At 54.6% G+C, this 25,976-nt stretch overlaps 1 protein-coding gene across 1 annotated transcript; it reads right to left on the reverse strand.

The window, feature by feature from the left end:
* Positions 1–5,226: 5,226 nt before the first annotated feature.
* On the reverse strand, positions 5,227–25,730 carry SYNGR3 (synaptogyrin 3). Its single transcript, XM_059826546.1, has 4 exons — positions 25,632–25,730; positions 13,400–13,640; positions 7,158–7,300; positions 5,227–5,436 (listed from the first exon to the last, which is right to left on the reverse strand). Exons 1-4 carry the CDS (start codon positions 25,728–25,730, stop codon positions 5,227–5,229), a joined length of 693 nt encoding a protein of 230 aa, XP_059682529.1.
* Positions 25,731–25,976: the final 246 nt, after the last annotated feature.

The following is a 25,976-nucleotide window of genomic DNA, read 5'->3' on the forward strand; positions in this document are numbered from 1 at the left end:
TGTTAGCGGATTCGTCGTTCCCACCGGGCGGGTGCTGCTCTAAGTTTCCTCGAGGTGATCGATCTCTTTGGCCCGATGATGCAGTTTCCTTGTTCCTTGCGCTCACCTGATTAAATAAAGTATTACCAAATTTTTTTCAGGCCCGTTCTGTTCATCTTTTAACTCTTTATTGAAAATAAGTTGCAGTTGGTACATGGACACGGAAAATACATAATCACAGATTGTTCTCTCAAAAGGTATTTTTATATATATAATATATACAAAAGTTGTAAACATTTTTAACTTATTTCCATACACAGTCCACTTTATACTACAATCCACATAAGGTTAGTGACAACTGCAACTCTTTGAAGCAGTCTGCTTGTACGGAGGTATCTGCAAAAAAACTTAAATTTGCAAACCACATTTGGTATCGGTTTGATATTAAAACTCTTAAAGAATCTGAGGTTTAAATGCATATTGCAACAAAATACAGGCAGCTGAACTTGGGTTTCAAGTTGATCCACCACTGGTGGTGGGAGAGGGTCTTCTGCCACGCGCAGCCTCCAAACACCACCTAGAAAGTAGCGGGACTAAACCAGCGTGGAACCAGACCCTCCTGCTCTCCCCAACGCGCTTCGGGAAAACAAAGACCGAAAGGAAGTCTGCAAATATATACAGTAGCTTTTATCGAGAGAAATACTGATCCCACAAGAGTAATGACGCGATTCACTAACGACATGACAATGACCACGGTTAGCTTAGTTTTGCTGAAGTGACCTCGTAGCTGCAGCAGGCAGGACTAGGAGCGAGCCATACGCTGTTTGGGGGGCTGGCTGCGGAGAGAAGGGTGCGGATTACCCCTGTGAGGAATCGCTGGTCGACAGAAGCAGAAAAGAAACGCCGTAGCTGTCGCTGTTGCAGCATGAACTGATGGGAAGCTCATGCTGCAGAGCGTCCAGGGAGAACGGCTGGTGAAATCCCGACTGCTTGTCGATGTGCCTCGAAGGGAGGGGTCTGCTCAAACTGCGTGAGAGACAGGAGCGTTGTTACCGGGGAGATCTTTTTACTAAAACTTCCACCTCACTAGGAATAGCTTAAAACGTTGGGAAAAAAAATCCAATTCTTTCAAATCTTTTAATATGCTTAAATATGCAGAAACCATGACGTGGTTAACTTCAGTGCTGAGAAATACCTGTGTTCTTGCAACAGAGCCTCCTGGAGCAAGGCAGTTTGGCGGAATACATCTCCAGGAAAGGCATGGGACTGTCTGAATTCTATTCTTTACACTCAAATTCAGTGCTAACACTACACAGAAGCTTTTGTCAGGCTAGCCTGCAAGCAGCACGGTCCTGCCCTCTGCAAGCTCGAGTTAGCCGCTGGGCTTCTGCGATCTCTAGGAGAACAGAGGGTACATGAACCAGCCTGCGGGGACGGCACGGGGACAGCAGCTGGCGTGGCACAAAGTCACGGCACGATCCTGGTATGCTTTTGGGATGCGGTCTGGACAGTTACAAGGAAAGCTGCTAGCGCTACTGTACCACAGCGAATGCGCAGGGAGAAAAAAGGGGAGAAAGAAGTACGAGGGTTGATGTTACGAATAGTTGAACCCCAAATAATATACTCAGTTACTACACTGATGGATCTAATTCTCTGACCATAAGCCCCGAAGGTTATATTTAGTTACAGTCCCTACCTGTATACACTAGTCTGCCTGACGCGTCACGGACACGCCGATGTGCTACGACAGTTAATGCACGGCACCGTGGACACCGAAGGGCTGGCGGGGAGCTGCGGGGGCTTGCAAAGAAAGAGGATTTCGTACAAGGGGTAGGCACGTGGCGTCATCGCTGGCCAGGCTCTGGGCTGGCGTCTCGCCCTGCTTTTAAGCACGTTTTAAGTCAGCGGGACCTCGGCGGCTGCTGCCCCATGCTGCCATGGGGCCGGGGAGCTTCATGGGCATTCAGCAACGGCCGCCCCAGCAAACGAGAAAATGTTTCTTGTTTGAGGTGAGCAAACGCTCTTTCCGAGGCGTGTGTGTTCTAGGCGCTGCGGTACCATGTTCATTACGGCTTGTTCCGTCCTGCCTACCTGACACAGCCTCGGCGGAGCGACTACGTACATAAACTCATCGCTGTTGCCTGGAAAAAATACACCGGTTCTGGACTGCCTGCCCGTACGTGCCACCTGCCTCTGCACACCCGATCCTCCCCAGTGCCGCCCCGGGAGGACTACGGCAGATGATCGGTGGCAGAGGGAGCAGGGTTAAGCTTCCCCGAGGTGCCTGTTGGCGTGGCTGGACATCTTATTCCTGGCTCCGGTTTAATCAAGGAGCAACGTGTCCTGCCTCCCCGCTGCCAGGAAACCTCTCGGGCACCCAAGCCCCTTCCTCCTCCTCCTCCTCTCCTACCCAGCAACACGCAGCCAGGTCCCTGCACACTCACCGTGCCGACTGCAAGGCAAAGGTAACGCTGACTTTTGGGGAGCTGTAAAAAGCCGCTGACCTCGAGAAGAACTACGGTGCCTCGGCCGGGGGGGGAGTAAGTCGTGCTGAAGTCGTCCCCGTTTCACCGTTGCTGCTGTTAAGGTCGGGGCTGGTGTGAGAGTGTGCGTGGAGTGTGCGTCCCACCGCCGGCGGGTGGGAGGGTGGGGGGGAAAGAAAGGCAATGCAGGCCTCGGTGCGTACATTCAGATGTTGTAATATTCAGCATGGTTACACCGGGGTGAGGACATGTCCCGCAGTCAGACAGAGCTTTAGTTCTTTACGGTTACAAGGAAACTCTGGAACAGTTATATAGTTAGAAAAAATACAATGTACTGAACAAACATTATCTCACATACAATCAATTTAAACATTTAAATTGATTATAATTTTGCTAAAATATTAACACAAGTACTGGTTGTGCTGCTAAAATTTCAGTGTTCCCTCTAAGGAAAATATTGCTACAGTTCTACCGTACCCTGTATTAAAATCCTTTGCATTTTTTTTTTTTTTTTTTTCACAGCAAGACTGACTCTAGAAAAATTGCAAGGGCGACGTAATTAATTTAGGCTTATCCTGTACTGGGGTTTGTGTGTCCCTGGTCTGCTTAATGCAAGGCTGTCTCGCTGTTCACCAAGCCCTGCTGGCACGGGCCACCAGCAGACGCCCCTCGGTCACCTCCTCCTCGCTCCTTGCATTAGCCGAGCAAGTGACACCTCCAAGAAAGCAGCATGGCATCCTCCTGCTCATGCTGCCGCCGCCGCCGCAGGCAGCAGGGCCAGGCAGCGGGGCTGCGCGCTACCTACCCCCATAGTGTCTGGACCTCGACGTGGGTGCAAAGGTGTCCAGAGGGAGAGACTTCACCTCTGCTGTGGCTGTTGGGAAAGCCCGTGGTGGGGACCCACCAGGACGCCACCGCCCGCGGCCGCGCTGCGTGGGGAGGCTGCAGCGGTGCGGGAGAAGCGTCCGAGTTGGGAAATGCTGACCGAAAAATCCCTGCGCAGCTCCGGCGGCTCCGGCGCTGTCAGGCGAGCGGGAGGAGCTCAGCGCCAGCAAAGCCGGCCTTCGCTGCAAATGCACATTTTAACCCGGCCTGAATAGTAGGGGATTCAAGTAATGCAGTTTGTCACTGATGATGACTGCTCGTGATGAGATCTGCTGCTTATTAATTAATGCATTTATTTGCAACTTAGCAGCAGAAATGAGCTGTGGTAATGATGACCAAAAAAACCTGCTGGATGTTTTTGCTACAAGGAGAGCTGGGGCAGTCCGGTAACTATTGCTCGTCACGAGGTCGGAAGGCAGCACGCAACTTTTGCCGGCGTAAACCAGCAAGGCGAAACCCCGGCTGGCCAGCCGCCGGGAGAGCCGGGGGCCTCGAAGGATGGAGCTGCCACCGAGATGGTGGGAATTCAAGTTTCAGCTCCTTTGCTCAGTCCTTAGTGACAAATAGCTCGGATCACCGCCACTGCGCAGGCAGACGGGTAGGGAAAGCAGACAGGTTGCTGACAAGGATCTACTGGATTTTGCACATCGAGTTGTTTCTGACAAGGCAGGAGTTTTGCAGCTGCAAACCAAAACTGAGCCTCTTCCCTGGGTGCTTTTCATTCACCCTCTTCTCCCACTATTTGCAAACACGGGGCCGTGAGCCTCCACGTGATGGACTTCAATGGCCTGTAAAGTCTTTCCAATTCTCTGTCTGAATTCCTCACTTCTAGAAACTGCAGGGTAAAATGCACATTCACCCCTGAGGTTCTGCTGCAGCTGACGACAGATGGTGGCTGCTCCCAGTATAAAAATACAAGTTCAGTGCCACTCCTAACTGACGTGGCCTTTGAGTCGCTGAGACACCCACCCCTTTTGCGTTGGCAGCTCTGGGTTTGAGCGTGAGTGTTCAGTGTCGCCAACCAGAAACTGTAAATTGGCAAACTTTCCCAACCCCGCGGTGAAGAAGTGGAACTGCAACGCGCCGTATTTTCCGCTGATAAAAGGCTATTCCTAATTAGCAGCCAACTGTTGCTGAACTGGTTTCCAGTTTCAAACAGTAACTTTTTACATCCTCAACCAGAACCCTGTTGAAGCGTAGAAGCAATTTGGATATTCAATAGAAATGCCAACCTGCTGTGTCCCCCCCAACACCGCTTGCATCCTAAGCTAAGTCTGAAAGGCCTGCTTGGATTTCTTTTTTTTTTTTGTACAGTAAATATATACAAATAAAAGTAACACAGACACCACTTACTTCTTTGTGAATTTGGCACTTTCCATGGAACATGTACAGGAAAGCTTTGCAGCGGGAGCAGCACGGGGCCAATGCCCCCAGCGCTGCCCCCCCGCCCCTCGCCACCACGAGACCGATTCTGTGTTAGCTCTGGAAGAACGAGATAAATAATAGCAACTCCTCAGCTACCGTGTTTTCTAACAGGAAAAGGTATTCTGGGCTTTCCCGGGCGCTCAGCAGAGCCCGATGCCAACTGCCCGGTGTCAAGCCTCAGAGAGGGCGTTTATTCATCTTTCGCCACGTGTAGGTGATGTGGTAGCAACCTTCCTTCCTTCTGACTTAGAGGGAACACTGCTTTTATAAAACCCTTGGACAGGTAAGACAAGAACCAATACCACTGTACAGAATTCACTGCACAACTAGCTAATAGTAAGGAACCCAGCACTGACTTGCCACATTAAGGAAATGGTACTGAATACATTTGCCATCAACCGGTTAAGTGTACTGCACCGTAGGACTCGGTCTGTTGGTACACGGCCCTTGCCCCTCAGTACGCTGGCACTTGGTAACCTTTCGGGTTGGTGTCTAAGGTCTCGGTGAAGGGGGGGCTCTGGTAGGTCTCTGTGCTCTCGATGCCGCTGCCGGTGGGGTAGCCGGGGTACGCTGCGTTGGGGTCGGCGGCGAATTGATCGGTGGCAAAGAGCGACATGTCCGTCCCCAGGCGGTATCTCTGCAGCGCCTTCACCGCCAGCGCGACCTGCCAGGGGATGGAGGAGGGTTAGGGGGGGATGGCAATGTCACGGCCAGGACCCCACGTCCCCCCAGGACCCCGCGTCCCCCCTGGCTCGCTGCAAAGCATCAAGCACATCGCAGCTTGCCGGGTGGCTGCTGGCCCCGCTCCATTACAGCTGAGAGCTAAACCAACCCTGAAACACAACCCCTAATGCTAAAGATGCCATTTCGACGTGACAGGTTGATCCCCCAAAGCTCTGTCTGGGGTGGGGGTCGCAGCCTGGGCTTGGGCCCCCGGCCACGCAGATTTAGCACCGTTGGCACCAATAAACCCATCTGCTGTGGGGAGGGAAAGCTGCTGAGTCCCGGGCCAGCAAAATAGGTCAGTTCTGCCGAGACTCCTTCACCCTCTTCCAGGTTGCCAGTATTCAGGTCGCAAACCGTGGGGAGTGCGGGTGGCAGAGCTGCGAGCGCACCACGTTTGCTCTTATTTCAGGAGGTTTCATTAACAATTCAATTAGTTTATAAATGACAGGCTCGGGGGGGGGGGGTGGGGAACCAACACCTGCAGACACCAAGAACAGCTTCCCAACCACCGCCCAGCGCCCGCTCCCCGGTGCTGGTTGTGCGCCGATCAAGTGGAGCTTCTGGGTTTATTAACAGTACCAGCGGAGGGGCTGCTGCTGCGACCCCACAGCCCGGCCAGCCTCTGTGCCGGTGGCAGGGGACCGGCGTCCCCACTGCCCTCCCTGGCATGGGAGCAGATGCTGATGGGATGGGGGAGAGCGTTCCACCCAGCTCCCTTCCCCAGTGGCTGCATTAAACGGGCAGTCTGGCAACACAGCGATGGAGAAGAGCCGTGAGGGAGCCGGGATTAAAAGATTTGGATAATAACAGAGCAGGGAGCAGTTAAACTGGCAAGTAACTGAAGCCAGGCCTGCTGCTGGAAAGGCTCAGACTGGCTTTTGCCCTGATTCTTTTAAGGCAATATGGAATTAATGCACATCGTGGGTGCTCTCTGCCCACGAAAAGCCGCAGGAGGGGTGGAGGTGACGCAGGGGCCATCCCTGCTCCTCCACACACAGCCTCTGGAGCAGGAGCGCCCCGAGCGGTGCAGGCACCCCTGGGCACATGTGGGGTCCAGCAGCTGTGGGCAAGGGGCCCCGTGGGGTTTTGCACACCCCTGGCAGACGTCCCTCTGCCACTGTGTGCCCCAGGGATGCACAGAGCCTAAAAGCAGGAACAAAGAGGGTTTCTACAAGCCCCTGCCTCCCGGGGTGGGCAGCAGAGGAGCCAGCCTGGCTTCCCCCGAGGGTGAGCTGATGAGTCTGAGAGCTCCCAAAATCCCCCTGCCATCCCGTGAGACCAGCTCAATGCAGCAATCCGCTCCTGGGGACTCGTTTTCTTCTAATCAAGCCACTCCCGGGGGTCTAACGTGGCCCTGAAATGAGGGTAGCTCGTGGCTGGCAACACATTTTCGATGGGCATGCAACTTTCCAGCCGCAGAAGAAGGGGAAGTCTGGAATTCCCCAGCGAGAGGGGACTGAGCTGATGCTTCCCTGGGTGAGAAACCACGAATTTCATCTCTATTTGGAGGGACCGCAGGTTCCCTCAGTACAGTCCCTTGCTGCCCACCAGGATTCACTTCTCCAAACCGTGCCCCAGATTCCTCCTCCCAGCTCAGTGCTGAGCCCAGGGCAGGTTTCATTTCTCCTCTCCCCACCTTAGCTCCGAAGCTGAACTCACCCAGACGATGATGGAGAAGAAGGAGAAGGTGATCGCTGCCCGGGCAGCGTCTGCTCCTTGCGAAAACCCTTTGCTCATCGTTGTCTGTTGCCACTGGTTTGCTAGGAAGCAGAAGGCTACAAACCACAGGAAGGACAAGAAACCTGAAAGAGAACAGAGCTGGTCAGTGCTGTCCCTGCCCACCGCCCCTGCTGCAAGGACCCCCGTTTGCTGATGCACAAACATGCCGCCATCAAGACTTTCAAATAGCAACCATGATCGTGGGTGCCTTGGCCTCTGCTGTGGCCCAGACGGAGCTATTTTCAAAGCGGCTGACTTGCAATCGCTGGAAAAAGAGGGATGGAAGGAACCTTGTAGGGTCACCAAGTGCGTTGACTGACTGAAGTTTAGCTCACCTGCATCTCAGCCTGATCTCAGAGACCTACAGGGACAGCTCACCCTCTCCGGACATGCAGTCCTCGCAGTGGCATTTCAGCCTGCTCGCAGGCGTCGAGGCGCTACCAACTCAGTTCCAGCACCCCAGTGTGTCGACCCACCATTCCCTCTGTTGCCTGGACACCACTGGCTCTTAAGAAACTTTGGGCTGGATACTGCAAACCTCGCCCAGGAAGAAGCCTGCTCTCCTGGGAGCAGCACCAGGCTGCTTGGCTGATGCAGGGGATGGCTTTACAGCTGTTCTGCGATGGGCTATGCCTTGGTCCTACCCAAGGACACAGCAGGAGACCTTAAAAAAAGGCAAGGAACAATCACCCAGGAATATGGACAGGCTGAGATTGACCCCTGCTCCGAACACAGGGATCACGAATGACCCTGGGATGTCAGTGCATCCCACCAGCGCGGCAAATGAGCAAGTGCTCATCGTGTGCCGTGCCCAGGGCAGGGACATGGCAGGGCTGTCCACGGAGCCAAGAGGCACACGGGCTTCACATGAGAGAGCTCTGCTTGTCCCTGCAGCTCTCCGCTGACTGTGCTCCTGTTCTCAGCCTCTCTGGGCTCTGCAGGATTGAGCAAAAATGCTCTGGTGATTATTCCTTACTGGAACCAAAGCTGGCTGAGCAAGATAGGGCTGCAGCTCCCCTAATTCAATCACCAGCCAACAGCACTGCCTGGTGCCAAGGAGCTCAGAAAATTGTCAAGAAGCAAGCCATAAGCAAACAGTGCAAGGAGCAGTGATGTTTTCCAGCACTGGGAAGAGGAGCTGCACAACCTGGAGCCTTCTATGATGCTGTTTTAAGGGTCCCCAGCTTTCCTGAGCATCCCCAGCACAAAGGTCCCCCCACCTACCAATTCTGGGTCTCAGTGCACACGGGGACGCTCAGCCTACCCAGCATCTTCCCAAGGGTCGTTAGCACATCAGTATGAGCAGCCACACCGCCAGTCCCATGGGGCAGCCGGCTGCAAAGCACAGTCTGACTGCAGGGAGAGGAAGGAAGCTTCCTTTATTCCCCTTTATCTTGCCAGTTGTTCCTAAGTACAATATAAAATGCATGTGTGCATCCACAGCCAGTGCGAGAGTTACAGGGCTCATCGCACACCTCGCCTTTAATTCAGAGTTTGCTCCTAAATGGAGTTTAAGAAAACGCACTCATACTTGAACCCCTGAACTGCCCTCACAGCGACACAAACTCCAGCCAGGATCATCCAGGCTTTCCTTTTCCAAATTACAGACTAATACAACAGCCTCATTTTGCTGAATAGAGCTAACGCCTGCCACCAAAACCGCCCCAAATCTCTGCATATGTATTTTCACTTCCCCTTAGGATGGCCCACTTGTTGTCAGCGTTAAACGAGACGTCTGGGACTTATTCCTCAAAGGTCACCCTCAGGGACAGACATGCTTTCTACCTCCCCAGGTCTGTTATAGTGGGGCTTTAACAGCAGCTGGCCCCTGTAAGGGGAAGCAGATCCAACCCCTAAATGTGGACACAAGAAGATGCATGCCCAAGATACAGCGCTGGCTGCAGCTTGGATGACCGGTGTGTGGGGAGCGTGGTGGGTAGCGGTCCCCAGGTCTCGGTGCAGGAGATGCTGCACCGCATCTCCAGATGCTGCACTGCTGCAGTGCTCCCACCTCCGGGTACTTGGGGAGCAAATGCCCCGGCAGCGGGGAGCACTGCCCTGCCGTGCTCGAGGAGCAAGCCTCAGTCAGGAGTTTCTCGCTCAAATATGCACCTTCCTGGAGACAGCGGTGTTTGGAAGTCAAAAGACCAGAGATGAAATGTAAGAGCAGCTCCCAACAGGCTAATTCGGAGCCTCATGGTGGGGAGCAGAGGGATGCTCAGGGACAAGCTCTGGGGCCGTGCAGGGCTGGCACCAAGGGACAGCGGTGCTCTCCAACAGGACTAGGCTGTGTCACTGGTTTACAGAGGGTGAACTTGTGCGGGAGGACTGTTTCTTTAACACCCGATCCAGTGCAGTAGGTCCTCCCTTGTACACTGCTGGGCAGGACACTACTGCAGAGCACGAGTCACAGCCGTGACCCGGGGACTGCCCGCTGACCAGTGCCCCAAAGCCCCATCTATCACTGGTGTCATCTAAGGGTTAAAATGACATCATGCACATCTCCTAACGTGCACCGGCTGCGCTGGGTATTGCAGTTACTGGCTTCCTCTGCAACACCAAGATATGCAAGACGCTGACCTTCCCAGTGCTAAAACCATTAGCTTCTTCAGCCAGAAACCTCTAGCTGGGGCTACTTCTGCTGCTACCCACATGGCCTTCCCGGAGGTTTCGTGATGCAGAGACAAGCCTTTCCCCTCCACATCCAGCTCTGCCTCGATCCCTAAGAAGAAGGATTCCCTCCAGTGCCCTGGGGAAGCGGGAAGGCAGGTATTGCTGCCAACAGAGGAGACGGGGTCAGGCATGGAGAGCATCTCCAGAAACACCAGCCAGGTGCTGTTCAAAGTTTGGAGGAGTGACACGCGCCTGCAGGCGAGATCAGGCCTCCCACGGAGCTCTATGGGAACTATTTTTGTTTCTGTACCAGCGCTTATTTTCATTTGTGATCATGTTCACCTTCTGCTTCAACTTCTTCGAGATGAGACTTTGCACCCAATAACATGAATCAGACACGCGGGATTACAGCTGACTCCCCTCGCACCCAGTGCCTCACCGGGAACTCGGCTGTGCCCTCGTCCGGCACCCGCACGGTCCCGGTCCTGCGGAGAGGCTGGCAGTGCCCTCACCCAGCCCCTGGTGTATTTGCAGCAAGCAGGTGTTTTGGAGGTGTCTGTTGCTACCCATGAATTTTAAAACCTCATGAAGAGGGCTGAGCTGCCAGAGGTGTGGTGTGGCTACGTGTGCCGGTCCCGACTCCAGCTGGGAAGAGGCACAGTAGCAGCTCCGCACCCACCAGCACTCTTGGAAAAAGGGGAATGCCAGGAAGCACCGCAAGAGCCGGCAGATAATTATCGTTTTAGGATCCGCAGACGACAGAGTGCAAACACCAGGAAAGATGCGTTACAGCCATAATTACAGCCTGGTCCCAGGCAAGCGCCGGAGCAGCTGTAAGAGCAGATGGAAGAGAAAGGCACAAATGCCGTTTGCACAGTGCGGTGGCCCTGCCTGCACCCCTGCCTGCACCCCTGCCTGTGCCCCAGCCGGCTCGGTGGCTCTGATCTGCCACTTATGTGACGCACAAGTCCTCGTCCCTTCCAGAGAAAGAAAGTTGTGGGTTAACGCTTTCATTAACTCCCCCCTACAACCTCCAGAGGCAACAACTGCCAGTTGACATCTGCTTCGCCGGCAGCCGGCATCAGGCTCCTGGGTGACCTGGGCAAACGGCCAGAAGAGACCTGCTTTTCTCACCCCCCCTGCACACCGCCCGGTTTGCAACGCTCCCTTGTACCCGAGCATGTTCCTCGCCCGGTTATTTCCCAGATGCATTTTCAGCTTTTATATTAAGCAATAATGCAGAGATCACATACGGAGAGAAAGCATGAAACAGTTGCAAGGAATAAGGAGGAAACCAAGCATCCCATCCTTGGTGGGGAGGAAAAAAGAAGGGGACAGCTTAAGAGAGGCCCACAGGGGAAGTCTCCAGGGTTTTTTAACGTGGAGGTAGTTAGAGAAAGCCTATTATGCAGGTCAGCCCTGCCTCCTGGCAGTCTGGGTGCCTGAGGCTGTGGGAGCAGCGCAGCGCGGGCACGGTGGGCTGCGATCTCTGCAACTGCAGAGGCTTCACGTGCCAACAAATGCCGCACTTCATCTCTGCTGCGGGATCTGTCTCTATTGACGTTTATTCTGGAGCAACCAACTGCCTGGCATTTCCGTCTGAGGAGGTGTAGAGGCTGTAGAGCTGTAAGAAAGGTTTGGGGCAGCCATAATTTTAGAAACGTGAAGGCACAGCAATAGGAATGGGATAAAATACACTGACCAATTCCTCCTGCTGGAGCCCAGGGACCCGCACCATCCCCTGGGACCCAATGAGGCAACTGCACATCAGCAGCGCTGCACCGAATTTGGGCTTAGGAAGAGATGGGAGAAACAGCACTGGGTGGAGATGTGTTTCACCTGCGACCATGGACTTTGTTACATGAGCCCCGGACAATGCTCCTGTTTATATCAGCATCAAGCTGGATTTCAGCACAGCATTTGCTAGCGTGCCCCATGGGAAATGGTTCGTTAAGCAGGAAAAGCGAGGATTGTACAAGAGCAGCGAGAAAAGTAAGGAGCTGCTGGCGGGGAGAGGTACCAGGCAGCGTTAACAGAGGCAATGCCAGGCTGGAGGGGAGCTATGGAAGACGACTCTTTGCAGACCCAGATAGGTGACGCTGTGTCGGTCACAGGCTCGCGCCCACATGACCTGCATGTAAGTGATTTATTTGCTTTACCAGCAAGGAAGCGGTTTGCCTGTTTTCTACCAAGGAGCTCACAGAGGGGATGCCCCGAGGCAGCAGGACGTCTCTGCCCGAACGCAGGCTGAAGACACGATGCACCTGGAGCACACACATTGACCCAGGGTGATCCTGGGGTAATAAAGTGTCACCGCTGGCAGCACAGCTGCGTCGGGTGGATTTACCAGCGCAGACCTCTGGTGCAATACTGCAGCCCGTCCCCAAGGCAGAGCACAACCCCTGCATGGCAGAGGCTTCGCAGGGCAGAACCTGTCTTCTCCAGCTCACTGCTGAAGCCCGTGAATGCACATGCAATGCATGACAAGTGCAAAAGAGAAATGAGGCAGAGATTGAGAGCGGTACCGTTTCACACATGCCTGGCAGCAGAGAGAACAGCTCTTAGAAAGTGGAAGGCAGGGAGGACCAAAGCCTCGCACCGCGGCACACAGCATGACCAGAAGATGAATGTAATGTTCCTCGTCCCTTTGAATTGAAGGGTTGCAGCACCAAGCCCCCCAGAAGGGGCTGTAAATATCATCTAACAAGGGCTGGACACCGACACTCTAGCACCATGGAAATAAGCTTTCCAGCAAGGAGAGAACATCCTTAAAAACAAGCAAGTGCAGGAAGGCAATGACAGATATTTTCATTTGGGACCAGAGAGCCATCAGCGACGCTTGTGCTGGATAAATCACCTTCAGACTTTGCTAACACAAGAGCCTGGAAATGGAGAACATCAGCTGCAAACTCAGCCAGGCAACTCCCACAGCAGCCGAGTGGAGGTCGGCCTCTCCCGGCTCAAGGCATTCCGCCTGCTCTTGTTCGCATGGATGAGCCCCAGGTCAAGGGGCTCAAGACGGCGCGGAAGAGCTGTGCCAGCCCTTGGGAACCCCAGACCCACCTGCACACCGCAGTCCTGGAGGCAGCAGGGGATTACAGCGGTATGTAGAAGCGTGTTTCTCCTTTGTTCCAAAACACACATGCACAAAGTGTAAACAGACCCAGATGTAACCGATGAAGCGACATTTGCTTGAGCCAGAAACAGGAGATGTGGGAGGGTAAGATGCCCTGTCTGGTCTCTGAGATGCGACCACCAAGCCTCGCTTCTCTGGGTGGCCTCATCAACCCCAGCTCAGTGAACGTCTCCGGTTGCGGAAGAGACACAGATGAGTGGGACACCCCACTGTCCCCAAGCCGCCACAGGCCAGCTTCCTCGCTGCTGCCTCTGAGCTCACGGCTGGATGGGACAACCCATCTGCCACCCCTGTTCTCCCCGACTGAGGCACACAAGTTGTGCCACGCTGTGGGAGGGCAGGACTCAAGCGCGGAGCTGCAGAGCACAGCGACTCCGCACTGCCCACGGAGCCAGCATCGTCCTTCGCAAGCACAGCAAAGCCAGAGACGTACCTGAAAAGCCGAGGTCCAGCAGGACGGCCCGTTTGCGGTCCTTCACGCTGCTGATCTGCTGGAAGTAGAGGTCCACGACAAAGAAGAAGATACAGCCAAAGAAGGCAATGACGCCAACAGCGATGCCGTAGCTGCAGGCACTCTCATTCCCATTGAAGATGCAGAGCAGCTCGGAGTTCTGGCTGTCCCTGTTCACGTAGCACTCGTTCACTATGGAGCCAAACACCACGATGGAGAAGATCTGCAGAAGGAAGGAGAAAACACAACTTGCTGCTGTTTACGTTTAATTCTGTTTTCCAACAGCAACATAATTGGATTCAATCCTGTCTTTGACTCCATGGCAACATGGCATTTATTAGACAGATCCTGGCTCTCTCCTGGTTGGTGGCCCTAAGCAATGGGCTGGTGGATGGTACCTAGGTTGTCCTTCGCTGTGAGCCTGTCTGCCTTTCAGTGGCTTGGTTTGCAGAGTATTTTAAGACATGTTGTTCTTCAGACAGGCTGGGGAGGAAAAAAATAAATAGATGGGCCAGTTCTCTGCACAGTCTTTCTGCTCGTGCTGCTCTCCACTGTCAGGCTGTGCTCAATAAACCCCCTTGTGTCACCGCGGAGCGGGGAGAAATGAAGTTACCGAGGATAATTGAGCTGCTGAGCAGGCTGTCCCAGGGAAGGACTGGATGCCCAGTGGAGGGGGGGACGGGAGACGGCAGCACGGAGAGGTGGGGAGCAGCTCACCTGGGTGCAGTGGGGCAGGGGCAGAGGCTGCCCTGTGAACAACAGGGCAATTTTTCGCCTGGCTTAGCAGGGGCTGAAGGATGCAGTGCCTGCATCTATTACCCAGTGACCTGGTTTCAGCCCTGAGAGGGACAAAAGGGCCGGGGTGTTGCTGGTGGCTGCCCAGGTCCCACCGCTGGGACCCGAGGGTGTTTCACGTCCCTGCAGGCAGGGAAGGAGCCGGATGGCAGCCTGCAGCCGGCTGCCTAAATTAATACCATTCACGACGCTGCATGCTAAAGCAATTCCCTTATCCCTCCGACACCAAAGGCAACAAGCGTAGCCATGGGACCAGCTGCATTATAATTTGCTCTGGAGCCTGCTCCGTTAGAGCCTAGAAAGCGCTGCACCGCTGTTCGGATTTCAAGGCAGAGAGCCAGGAGGGAAGCAAGGCATACAGACACCTCTCCATCAAGCTGTGAACCTCTGATCTCGTCCCTCGCTGCCAGCACCAGCTCCCCACATCCCTGCACGCCTCCCCGCCCCACCGGCTCACAGGACACAGCTGGAGGCCACGTATGCAGGCGAGAGATCAGAGCCTCCTCCAGCATGCCCCAGCGCGACGGCTGCCTGGGAGCAGCTGGGATCTTGGGGTACGGTGCGGCTCCCGCTCTGGATGCCCCGCTACATCTTCTGCAGTAACAGCATGACACAAAGTGCACGAGAACGAGACAGGCGACAGACAGAGGCGGCAGCCGAAGAGCCACATGATAAATGGCAGCCAGTGGCCTTTGCAAAGTCACCTGCCTCTCACCCACAGATGATGCCTGGCCCTGGGCCACCTCCTACAGCCCCGCACTCCCCGAAGCGCAGCGTTAGCAGAGCTGGGTGAAACGGAGCAGAAGCCACTATGAGCAAACCATTCAGAAAGCTCTAACCACTCTTTAACATCACTTTGTGATACACGTTTTCTCCCAAGCGCTGGCCAGATATCTCACTCCTGCCTGACCCGAAGGATTTCATCCAGACTTCTCTTCTCCAAACTCCTTCCAGTGCTGGGGTGAAGCTGCGTCAGAGCTTCTTCTGTCTGAAGCTACTTACAAATGCGAGCGTCTCATTAGCAAATGCTTCTTAGCTAGTGCCCACTAACCCAAGTTGGAGGGGACAACAAAGAAATGGATCTGCAAGGGACTGAATTACTAAAATGTGAAGGATTGGTGAAGGGTATTTTTTCTTCTCAGTAGGGTGTCATCTGAAATAAATGATGAGCAGAAGCAGCAGACTCTCTGGAGTACATCCTACCTTAGGTGTGTAGGAGCTCCTGCAAGCAGCTACCCCAGCACCCCAAGCCCGGGACTTTGCCACCAGCTTCTCATGCTGATATCTGCGAGCACGTGATGGACGAGCAGGTTGCACCATGCTCACTCCCACCTCCAGAAACCCGCCAGCAGGACAGCCGAGAGCAGGGCTCATCTTCAAACCCTTTTAGCCAGGAGCTCTGTTAGTGACAGCAGACTCCTATTGCTTCCAGCACTTAAAATTCAGGCCAGCTTACTGCTGGCCTGTGTCGGGCGGTGGAGATGCTCTGTGACCTGCTTGCTAATTTAGCTGGCATCCCTGAGCTACCCGAAGATGTGCAGGAGGAACAACATGTTGTACCCAGCCCAGAGACTCCCAGGTTGCAGCGTGACAAGGCTGCAGGGAATCACGCAGCCAGGCTCTCCCAAAATGCTCCATCACTGCAAGGAAACGAAACACGGGGGCCCCACCGCAGGGTGAGAAGGAGAGCAGAGCTCGCCCCCAACAGCCGGTGCTGCTGACAGCGGCGGCTGGAGACGGCGGCTGTCCTGCCCCGCTTGGCCGGGAGTGGGCGACGTCCTACAAAATCCCCCCAGGGGATCCCCCCCAGGGATACACCTGCAGGTCTTGGCAGCAGGTCTTTGGGGATCTTTCCATCAAAACACCTCCTGTACCTCCCGTCGCTGTCCTAGACCCACACCGGCTCTGCGCTGGCCCCTTCTCTCCACAGCCTGCTTAGCCGAGGGGGTCAGCATCTCCATCCCGGCAGAGGCGAGCACCGTCCCTGTCTATGCGACTGGCAGCAGGAGTGGGTTTCTGCCCTGGAAACACTCCTCAGCCCCAGGAATTAGCCCGTTCTTGAACAAAACCCTCCTAGAAATGCGGGTTTCCGAATACACGTCTGCAAAATTCAGGTGCAACCTTTGATTTCCCCTGGAGCACTAACAGGGGATAGAAAGTACAGGTGTCCCACGGACCTCTCCACAGCTGGCACAGGGAGATAATCAGATCTTCCTCCTCTCCGAATTTAACCACTACCCGGGGTCCTGTTCCCATCCATCCCTGGCTCATCTCAGCTCCGAGCAGCAGCCATGAGCTCGACGGCACCCTGAGTCACCCACTTGCATTTGCACCCTCTTCCTCGTGCGCGCTGCACTTACGGAGCACTCGGCTGTCACGCCGCGACGGGCACATCATCATCATGCAAAGAACAAGAGGGTTGCATTGTAAGAAAGAAACAACAACAAACAGTAATAATAATTTTCCCAGTGCTTTGGCAGCAGCTGTAATATCAGCAGTTGTAAAAATCTGTTCATAAATAATGCAAAATTGTTATTTACCATCAGAAATAGCAGCAGCATTTATAAAACAGGCCCTGGAAGAAATAATGTGATTCTGGAAAACATGAATAATTGAGAACCTCCGATTCCACGGGATTATTTCTCTGGCAGGCCAGCGAACTCATACTCAGCTTCTCCAATAAGTGTTTTACTTAGTCCTCGCAGGATTAACAACCTGGACTACTTCTCTGCGCTTTCGGGTGCCAATTTCAGAGGGTGAGGGAGGGCTCCCGAAAATAGGATTAAGGACGTTACAGGACAGGGTGTCTGGCTGCCTGCAGGCAGGTTTGCACACCCGGGGCTGTCAACGGAGGATGCCCGGGCAGTGCTTCTGGGATGGCGATGGAAAGAACAGATATTTCACTGCTTAACTTCAAACTCCAGAGGCTTTTGCAAAGCAAAGCACCCTTCTTGTGGCTGGATGACCCGAGCAGCTCACCCCGCGAGATCCCCTCAGCCGGGCGCTGCCCGCAGCGTTTTGATGCAAGCAACATGGGACAGGCGGCTTCTTCTTGGGAGGCCAAAATGGTAATGAATTGCGAGCGCGCACACTTGATAGACGCGCTCAAAACATCAGCGCTGGCTGAAATATTCCTGTCAAAACATGCTTTTCAGTGAAAACAAGTCTTCCCATGGGTTTTCTCCTCCTCCCCCCCATGATTGAAATTTTATAGCTTTTCCTAAAAAAAACAACTGGTGCCGGTGAAAGATTTTAATGAGAATAGATTTGGTGTTGTCTTTCTAAGTATAGGTGAAAAAAAAATTTTGAGAAAATGTGGGTAGGTGGGGGAAAATAAAACCCATACCGTCTTTTTAAAAGTTCATGCAAAACAAGTGCCATTTTCCAATGACCTCTACAAACCGCACTTGTTCAAACCCACAACCAGTTCATCAGAGACTTGAAAGTGAAAATACAAGGTCAGATTTTTCCACTGCAAGTGAGATTTTAGGGGTCCTGAGCAAGGATGCAGGGATCCTGCTCTCCAGAGGTGCTCCTCCAACTCCCGCCTCCTTCTGCCTGTCAGGTCGGTCCCCAAAACCGCAGTCCCCGTGACCAGGCAGGGCTGTGACAGCACTTGGGACCAAGCACCAAGGTCGCTGGCACGCACAGCACAGGGGCATCTGCCGCACAAGCCGCTGCGTCCCAAGGCCACCCACCCTTCTAACGGGGCTCCTCCATATCTCACAGGCTCTGCAAAGGAGCCTCAGCATTCACAGGACACTCCATTTTCCAGCTGAACAACCCAACACAACATGCAACAAATTCTGCTCTCGCTGGGTGAACCAGTGCAAGACCCAGTAAGAAAACTGGATTACCTCCAGCCACCCCAGTATGAAATTGCATCCCACCCTGCCAAAGCTTTCACATTAAATCTGCTTGCAGCTCGGGGTCTCCTGGCCAGCAGCCTGGTGTGTGGGTGCTCAGCCCTGCCTCTCCCCGGCAGCCGGTAGCAGAGAGAGGCTGGAGGATCCCGGCACGCGGCCGGGACCACTAATGCTCCTCTCTGCATTCAGCTGTGGGGAGGGATGGGAAAGAGGAAAGCTGTCTTCTCCCATCCTTTCCATTAAGACTTGCACTTCAGCCACACAAAGGAGCTTCTGTGCCTCACTCACACCCTGGGAGGGAGAACAACGCCGGTCAGGGAGATGCGTGAAGTGCATGGACCCACGATGACGCAGATCAGCTGCTCGTGCAAGCGCGAAGTGAGCTCATGTCACATCAAAACCAGCGAGAAGCCAGGGACCTCGCTTCTTAATGAAAGCCAGCTGCCCAGTTCCCCCAGTTTAAAGCTTGCTTCCAAGCAAGAGGGGCCACCTCGTCAGGCCAACGAGCATTTCTGTAATGCAGGACAAAGGCACAGGTCTCGGCAGCGATCAGTGACGGGGTCTGGGTACGCCGGCCACGACGGACTCTGGAGAACGGCTGGTGCAAAGCTGAAACCAGAGGGGGTTTGAGTATCACCCTAAAAACCTGGGAGAGCACCCTAGGGACACCGCTTACCCGAGGCTGGAGGCTGCGACTGGGCAGGAGCCTGCAGCTCCAAGGTCGGCTTTGGTATCCAAAGTGCTGGACCCAGATGTGCATCTCACCCGCTTTCCTTGCTTGCTGCCCACCTCCCATTTTCCCCACTCACCCTATTTTAGGGTGGCAAGTTCTCTTGCCTCTTTTGTCCTCTCTCGCAATGGCTGTTAAGGGCAGGGGACCGTGACTGAGTGCCTGGTGCCCCGTGCTGCTGGATGCCCTGGCAGGGGCCGTGCTGGAGGGGCAGGGAGGTGACGGCGCATGGCAGGGAGGCTGCCGGCAGCACGGACACGCAGGCAGCCCTGCAGCAGGAGACCCAGTGAAATCTCATTCTTTCCCCCCAAAAAAGGAAAGGGGGAGCCTGAGAGGGCAGGTTATTTGCTCAGCAGTGTCCAGGCACTCATGCCCAGACTGCTGAACCCGCAGCCGCTGCCAGACCCTCGCAGGAACCCAGGGCACTGGGGACGCCTGTGTGACCCACGACGGAGACACCATTTTAGGTGTGCATAAAGCCGGGAGACCTGCGGCTGCCTTCTCTGCACCAGATTTTTACCATCTGGAAGAAGGTGGCTGGCCAGGCTGCCTGGCTCGGTTCTGTAATTATACTTTGCAGATCCGTGTTCCCTCCCGGGGCTTGAGCCGGCTGGACCCCAGGACATGCACATTTTTCATCCACGTTGCTTTTAGCCTTCTGTAGCCCAGGCACCTAAAATGTGCGGTCTGAGCACAGCCATCGCAAGGAAAACAAAAAGCATATAATGCAAGAGAGCACAAGCTGAAAGCTTCAGTGTGTGAACTGTCAGCCATTTTAAGGTGAGATGTTTCCACGGCTGATGCACTGTACTTTGATTTGGGACCTATAAAAAACATCACCAGAAGGTGTGGGGTTGTAGGAGACTGCAAAACCTTGCTTTGATTACACACGCAAGCAACCATTCATGTCAACATCAAGGAAATTTGGCACATGACGGAAAATAATCCACCGCTAATTTGCTCTGCTGTAGCTCACCATCAATGGTGTTGGGCACAAACCGCATGTACAGAGAGCCGGTACCAACGCCTAGGTGAGACAGATGCCACCCCGCTCGGCACCCTCCCCTCCTCGAGCCACCACCCAGCAAGCGAAGGATGGACTAGCAAAGGAGAAGGGAAAGCAATCAAGGTCAAATCAGCACAGGCCAAATCCTGCCTAGCACTGGGTGTTTTCATAAGCCCCAGTTAAGCCCTTCTCTCGAGTCGCGTAGGTACCTCGTGCAGATACTCTGCTCAGGGATGAGTTAGACCCTTGGCAGAGGACCAGCCTCCTTCAACGCCCACCAAGCTCAGATTCTGGGGGAATCGGGTCCCGTGTCCCTCTCCAGTTTATCTTCGCAGTTGTCAGTCATGGGGAAGTTTCCAGCACAGATCTGCATAATTTATTGGAGGGTGTGAAGACTAAAGAACTACTTTAAGCACTGCCAGATCTCCCACAAGGGCTATGGATACGACCACAAAGGAAAGACCTGACGCAGTTCCTGGCACAGAAAGAGGTGGTATGATGCTGGCCATAATAGGTTTATGGACATGTCTACCAGGCTAATCATCTTGGGAAGGATGCATATTGATGACCACATGACCAATTTTTACTGAATTACTTTTTCTAATGTGGCAAGAGATGCTGGCTGAAACACAGCGCCCATTCAAAGTTCCTAATCTAGTAATGCAATCTGAGCACATGGCACGCCAGCAGCGTTTTGAATATGCGATGACAGGAAAATTATAATTTAGCACCATTTTAAGCTCAGATGCAGTGAAACTTCTGTGTAATTCCATTAACAAAAATGTTAAATTTAAGTTCTGCCTTTAATCGACAGCCCACGGAAAGAGAAAATTAAGACGGAAATCTGGTGACCCTACCGAAAAGCAGCCAAGACCAGATAAAGTTCAAAGCAGCTGAGATCATGCTAACAATTCTCAGTATCACTGCGGGCTCCTTAAGTGCCGGACCAGCCTTGCAGCTCTTCTCTAAGAGCCACGAGCGCCCAAGAGCCAGCGAGGCCCCCGAGGGCTGTGGGAGCTACCTGGAGCTTGCAGCACTGGGGCTCCCACCTCGTATTTCTTGTCGATGTCTCCTGGGGAGTTCTCAGCCCAGCGCTGGGTACGCCAAGCAGCCACCTCCATTGCCGTCTGCAGGACGCCTGGAGCAGGCGAGGTCTGCTCCAGCGAGAGAGCTTTCCAGGCTCCAACTCCAGCCCTTTCCAAGAGCTGCGTGCTGCAGCCCCGCAAACCCAAACGTACGCCCCACAGCACCTCAAACCAGCACTCCTGCAGCTTCACCCCGGGTGTGAAACTCCTCAGAAGTGCTCTGTCCTGAGGCTGCAGGGTAGCGACAATCCTGGAGCCATATTCTTTTTTGTTTGCTGCCCGGCTCTTCTGCTCCTGAGCTTGTTTTTTCTAATAAAAATAAACACACCTTTTACCACGAGCACAAATACCGGCCTTTCCATCCCTCTGGAGAAACAAAACTAACCTGGACCGGGATGGAAAGGGCGCGTTCCGTCCCTCCAAGAACCACCACCTCTTCCTAATACATCAAACCACCACCCGGCACATCCCTTGCCAAAGTCACAACTCAGCAAAGCGCATCTGCCTTGCTGAAAGACAACGACCTGCCGTATTACGGACTAAGACACGTATCAGTGCAAAGCCGGGCATATAAAGACTTTGCTGCATCTGAGCCGAAGTAACCTCCGGTCATAGAAGTTCCCTACCGCCTATCAAAGCCTACAAGGATTGCCACTTGGCTGCCAAGCCTCCACTAAGTAATCCGATTTGGTGCCCTACTCCAGTCCCCTAATAAAGATTTTGCTCTTAAAAGCATAAGACTATTGCAAGGAAAACCCAAACAAAATACTGGGCCTAATGAGATAAAACACTGCAGAGGGAAAGCTCTCTCCAGTGAGCCAAGTGATGAACTACAAATTCATTCAACTTTAAGAAACGAGAGATAACGGCAGCAGATAGCGTCAGGCAGCTGCCGACGTGCTGGTTGCAGGCAAGGTTGTCCAGCTCTGCAGGTCATGCAGGCAGCAACAGTGGGGTTACTGGAGCAAGAAACAACCAGTTTAAAGAAAATACTCAAGTATTCCTCTATGTGGTAGTAAAAGCGGGACCCCATCTCCTGCTGAGCTCCCCAGAGGCAGAGGGAACGGCTGGATGGGTGGAGGGAGGCGAGAGTGGCCCAGTCCTTCCGAGGAGGCTGCACCGGCAGGACCGGGCACCGCGCTTTTACTGTTGCTTTTACTGAAACTCACAGGAATTCCCGAAAATATTTTCCAGAACTGCTTTTAAAAGTCAAACCTAAACCTACGTTAAATGAACAATGTCCCTGCAAAGCTGCGTGGCCACTTGAAAGTCTAGCTGGTGCTGGCAGTCACAGAGAAAGGAACTCATGATTCTGCGGGCATCCGTCGTGAATATCGAGTTTGTTTTGCTGTGCAAAAACGGTCTGAAAAGGAAACCACAAGAGTGATCACATCTTCATCTGACAAACTGCATCAGACAGAGGGGGAAGAGATGAATGAGGAACTGTTAAATGGTTCTTTCCAGCTTTTGATTTCACAGCTCAAGCCAGGAGCGGTTTTTTCCCTTCAGATACTCGGAATGACTGTATCTGTCAGGGAGAGGTTGCTGTGTGAGGTAGAATCAGGAATCCCCTTTTACCATAACTTAATTGGGGGATTTCTACACCAAAGTCACCATTCACCTGCCAGTCCCTTAGATGTTTGCCGGCACAAGGTCTGAACCGACAGCCCCAAAGCAACTACGGGAGTCACAAAATGGAGCCGGACCCTCCTTTGGCGCTGGCTCATCGCAAAACCCCAGCGATGGCCATCGGCCGGATCGCCACTGAGTCGCTCGCATCAGGCACGTGAGGCTGGCCCCAAAGCCTCATGGCGGTTCTCCATCGCCCACACTTCCACCCAAACCAGCACATCTCAGGCAGCTCCCTCCTTTTCTCATCAAAGGAATGTATTGTCATACGTGCAGCAAGGGTTATGTCTCTGAGGTTTGATCCAACTACACAGGTTAAGCGCATTTAGAAAGATGCCATAACAAAGCACAGGAAGGAAAACCACATGAAGAAAACCCACCCCAACACCTAAACTCAGTTGTCCCCAAAGCCTCAGTCAAGGGCTTTCTGAACAACCATGCAAGGCTGTTACGTCCAGGCACAGGCAGCTCGTCTGCCCCGTGGTGGCGAGCAGGGAAGCCCGGGAAGGTTTCTGTTTGCTTTGTGAATCAGGGAGCATCACGGCGGGGTGTCGGTCCATGCCGCCCGGCCAGCCGCCAGCACGGTGCAATAAGGAGCAGACGCTGCCCCGTCCCAGGGCACCGCCGCGCTCTCCTGGGGCAGCAATTACGAGTGTCAGGGCAGAACGGAAAGGCAGCAGAGACCTCGCAGGCAAACCCTTTTGGCTGCCTCCTCCGCCCAAGCTCTCCATCTTGACATGGGTCCCGTCCGGCAAGAGCAGCAAAGCAGAAGGAGCCCAGGCACACTTTGCTTTACAAATCCTGCAAGAAATAGCGATGGCCATGCAGGGAGGTGGGCAGGAAACCTCCACTCCCACCTCTCACGTGCCGAAAGTCCCTGTTCACGCTGGAAAGGAGCCATAAATGCTGAACACGTTTAAGACACAGGTAACAGGATTGCAACAGCCGAGCGAAGGCCAGCCGGTGTTCGGAACCCCCAAGCTGGAGCAGCAAGGGAGAAGGGTCCCCAACAGATCTGCCAGCAAATGTGAGACCTGGAAAAAGTGGTCCAAAGGGCTTTTAACGTGAGCTTCCACAGCCTGATCCCCAGCCCACTGAAAACAGCAAAAAACCTCCCTTTGAGCTCAGTGGGCTTTGGAGCCGACTCTAAATCCTGCAAACATTTATGCTTGGGACAGCTCTGTGCGTGTCTCACATTTGTCCATGTCAGCGGGTCCCTGCACTTGTTCAGAGTTAAGTTGATACGTTTCTGTAGTTCTAAGTACTTGGTTTTCACAGATTCCCTGTGAATCCAGAACCATGAAACGAGTGACTTCTCCATTGAATAAACCAGCCAGCAAATACATGTATGAATATTTTCTAAGCTGGGATGCTTATTTTATCTCTGTATTCCATAGTCTGACCCTGTTTCCCAGCAGCATCCGCTCTCCTTCTGTAAGACAAGGATGGTGAGCTCTCTGGGTGCATGGTGGCAGATTTATTTTACGAGAAGCCTAACTCATCATCTGTGGGTCAACTAACAATTTATCTAACCATGCCCAAATCCAACACCATTGCCAACAGTTTGCCGTTGCCACTCGAGGAGGATTGAGGAGGAGCCGGGTGGATCCAGACCAAGTTTTCTGGACTGAGGCAATGCTTCTAGGAAACGACTGCTGCCAGGTGCCTGAACCCTGCCCAAAACACCCCATCCACCCCAAGCTGGATGCTCCAGACCCATACCTGGCCTCCCTTCCTCTCCAGCAGTGGAGTCGGGGGCTTTCTCAAAGCCTTGGGAAGCACGCTGGCTCCCATCCAGCAAAACACTTAAGCATGTGTTTTCACTTTAAGCATGTGATTGCAGCTGGAATTGCTCATGTGCTTAAAGATAACCACATGCTCCCATGTTGTGCTGCACAGGGCCTCGGCCAGGGCACCCCACCCCGCAGAGCCCCACAAATGCACCTCCCATGTTGGCTGGAAGGAGGGCAGCCGGGGGGGCAGCACCTTCTCATCACACCCTTCTGTCACTCGCTGCCTGCATTTGGCACTGCTGAAGGTGACACAGAGCCAGCGCGGATGGCCGAGGGCCTCCATGCCCAGCAGAGGCGTGACGTGGGCGAGGACGAGCCCCCCACGCCCGGCTCGGCTCGCCTGCAGCCTCCGGCCAAGCACCAGAGCCAGGAGCCAGCCGCGGTGAGAGCCGGGCAGACCCTCCCCATCGGGGGCTTTTGGGAAGGGCCAGGCATTGCCGACCTCCTGGGGCCAGGCACACTTGCAGACCTCAGCAGGTAAAAGCCAGGCGAAATTAGTGCCCTTACCCCTGGGGCAGCCGGGCACCACGGCCCCAGCGAGCATCAGTGCGCGGCTTCCCGTGCTGCTTATTCACGGACCGTCAGTGAGCGAAGCCTTCCCTGGGCACCTGCACAGCATATTCCACCTCCTGCTCTCTGCTTCGCGGCACGAACTCGTAGATGGGTAACGGCCAAAAACATGACATCCTTTCAGAAGAGCAGGGGGAGCTGGGCAGGGCTGGCTCTTGGATTCCTTCTGCCACACACACACATGCAGGGAGCGTGGAAGGAAGGAAAATGTCCTCTGCCTCCTGATTTACACCCCGTCCCCTTGCCCCTTCCTCAAGCACCAGGGACCAAACTGGTACGGTGCAGTGGCACATCCACCCGCTGCACGTTGCCCCGTTCCTGAGGAATCTCCCTGCAAACACCCATGGGAGCCAGCAAGCCCTGCCGCCCCGGCCAGCCCCACGCCACACGGTTGGCCACCACCGGCCACGGCTGGCCACCACCCGCCACGGCTGCACCAGCGCCGCACGCCTGCAGAAGCACCGCACGCTGCACGAAGGCTGCACGGTGCCTGCTCGCTGCACGGGCACGGCACAATGCAACGGGCGCTGCACGCTGCAACGGGCACTGCGCGTTGCAATGGGCACTGCACGCTGGACGGGCACTGCACATCGCCCGGGCGCTGCACAATGCAGCGGGCGCTGCACGTTGGAATGGGCGCTGCACATCGCACAGACGCTGCCGGTGCCCGGGCACTGCCCAACGCCCGGTGCCGAGCCCCGCGGCCCCGTTTCCCGGCCAGGACGGCCGTTCCGCCTTACCCAGGTCGTCACCCGGAGGATGGTCTGCGGCTGCTTCAGGAAATCCACGGGGTCAATGGCGCCCCCCGCCCGGCCCGCTCCGAAGGAGGCTCCTTCCATCTTCCCCCGCCGCCGCCCGCTCCGCTCCGCGCCGCTCCGCGCCGAGCCCAGCCGCGCGCGCCCCGCGCCGGCCGCGCGCCTGCCCGCCCCCCGCGCTCCTCCCGCGTGGGCTCGTCCGCAGCGCCGCGTGCGGGCAGCGGGAGGAACCACCCGCCGGGCGGGGGGGGGGAGGTGGCGGGGGTAGCAGCAGGTGCGCGCACCCGGCGCACCGCCCCCCCCGCCCAGCGAGCCCGAGCAGCGCCCCGG

The sequence above is a fragment of the Gavia stellata genome, chromosome 18 (assembly GCF_030936135.1).
Source record: "Gavia stellata isolate bGavSte3 chromosome 18, bGavSte3.hap2, whole genome shotgun sequence".
NCBI lineage: Eukaryota > Metazoa > Chordata > Aves > Gaviiformes > Gaviidae > Gavia > Gavia stellata.

Excerpts from the sequence above, each read along its gene's own strand:
- SYNGR3 (XM_059826546.1), bottom strand. The coding sequence starts at position 25,730 with ATGGAAGGAGCCTCCTTCGGAGCGGGCCGGGCGGGGGGCGCCATTGAC. Across the intron at positions 13,641-25,631 it reads TCCTCCGGGTGACGACCTGG|ATCTTCTCCATCGTGGTGTT; the intron begins GTAAGGCGGAAC and ends TTCCTTCTGCAG. Across the intron at positions 5,437-7,157 it reads TCTTCTCCATCATCGTCTGG|GTCGCGCTGGCGGTGAAGGC; the intron begins GTGAGTTCAGCT and ends ATCCCCTGGCAG.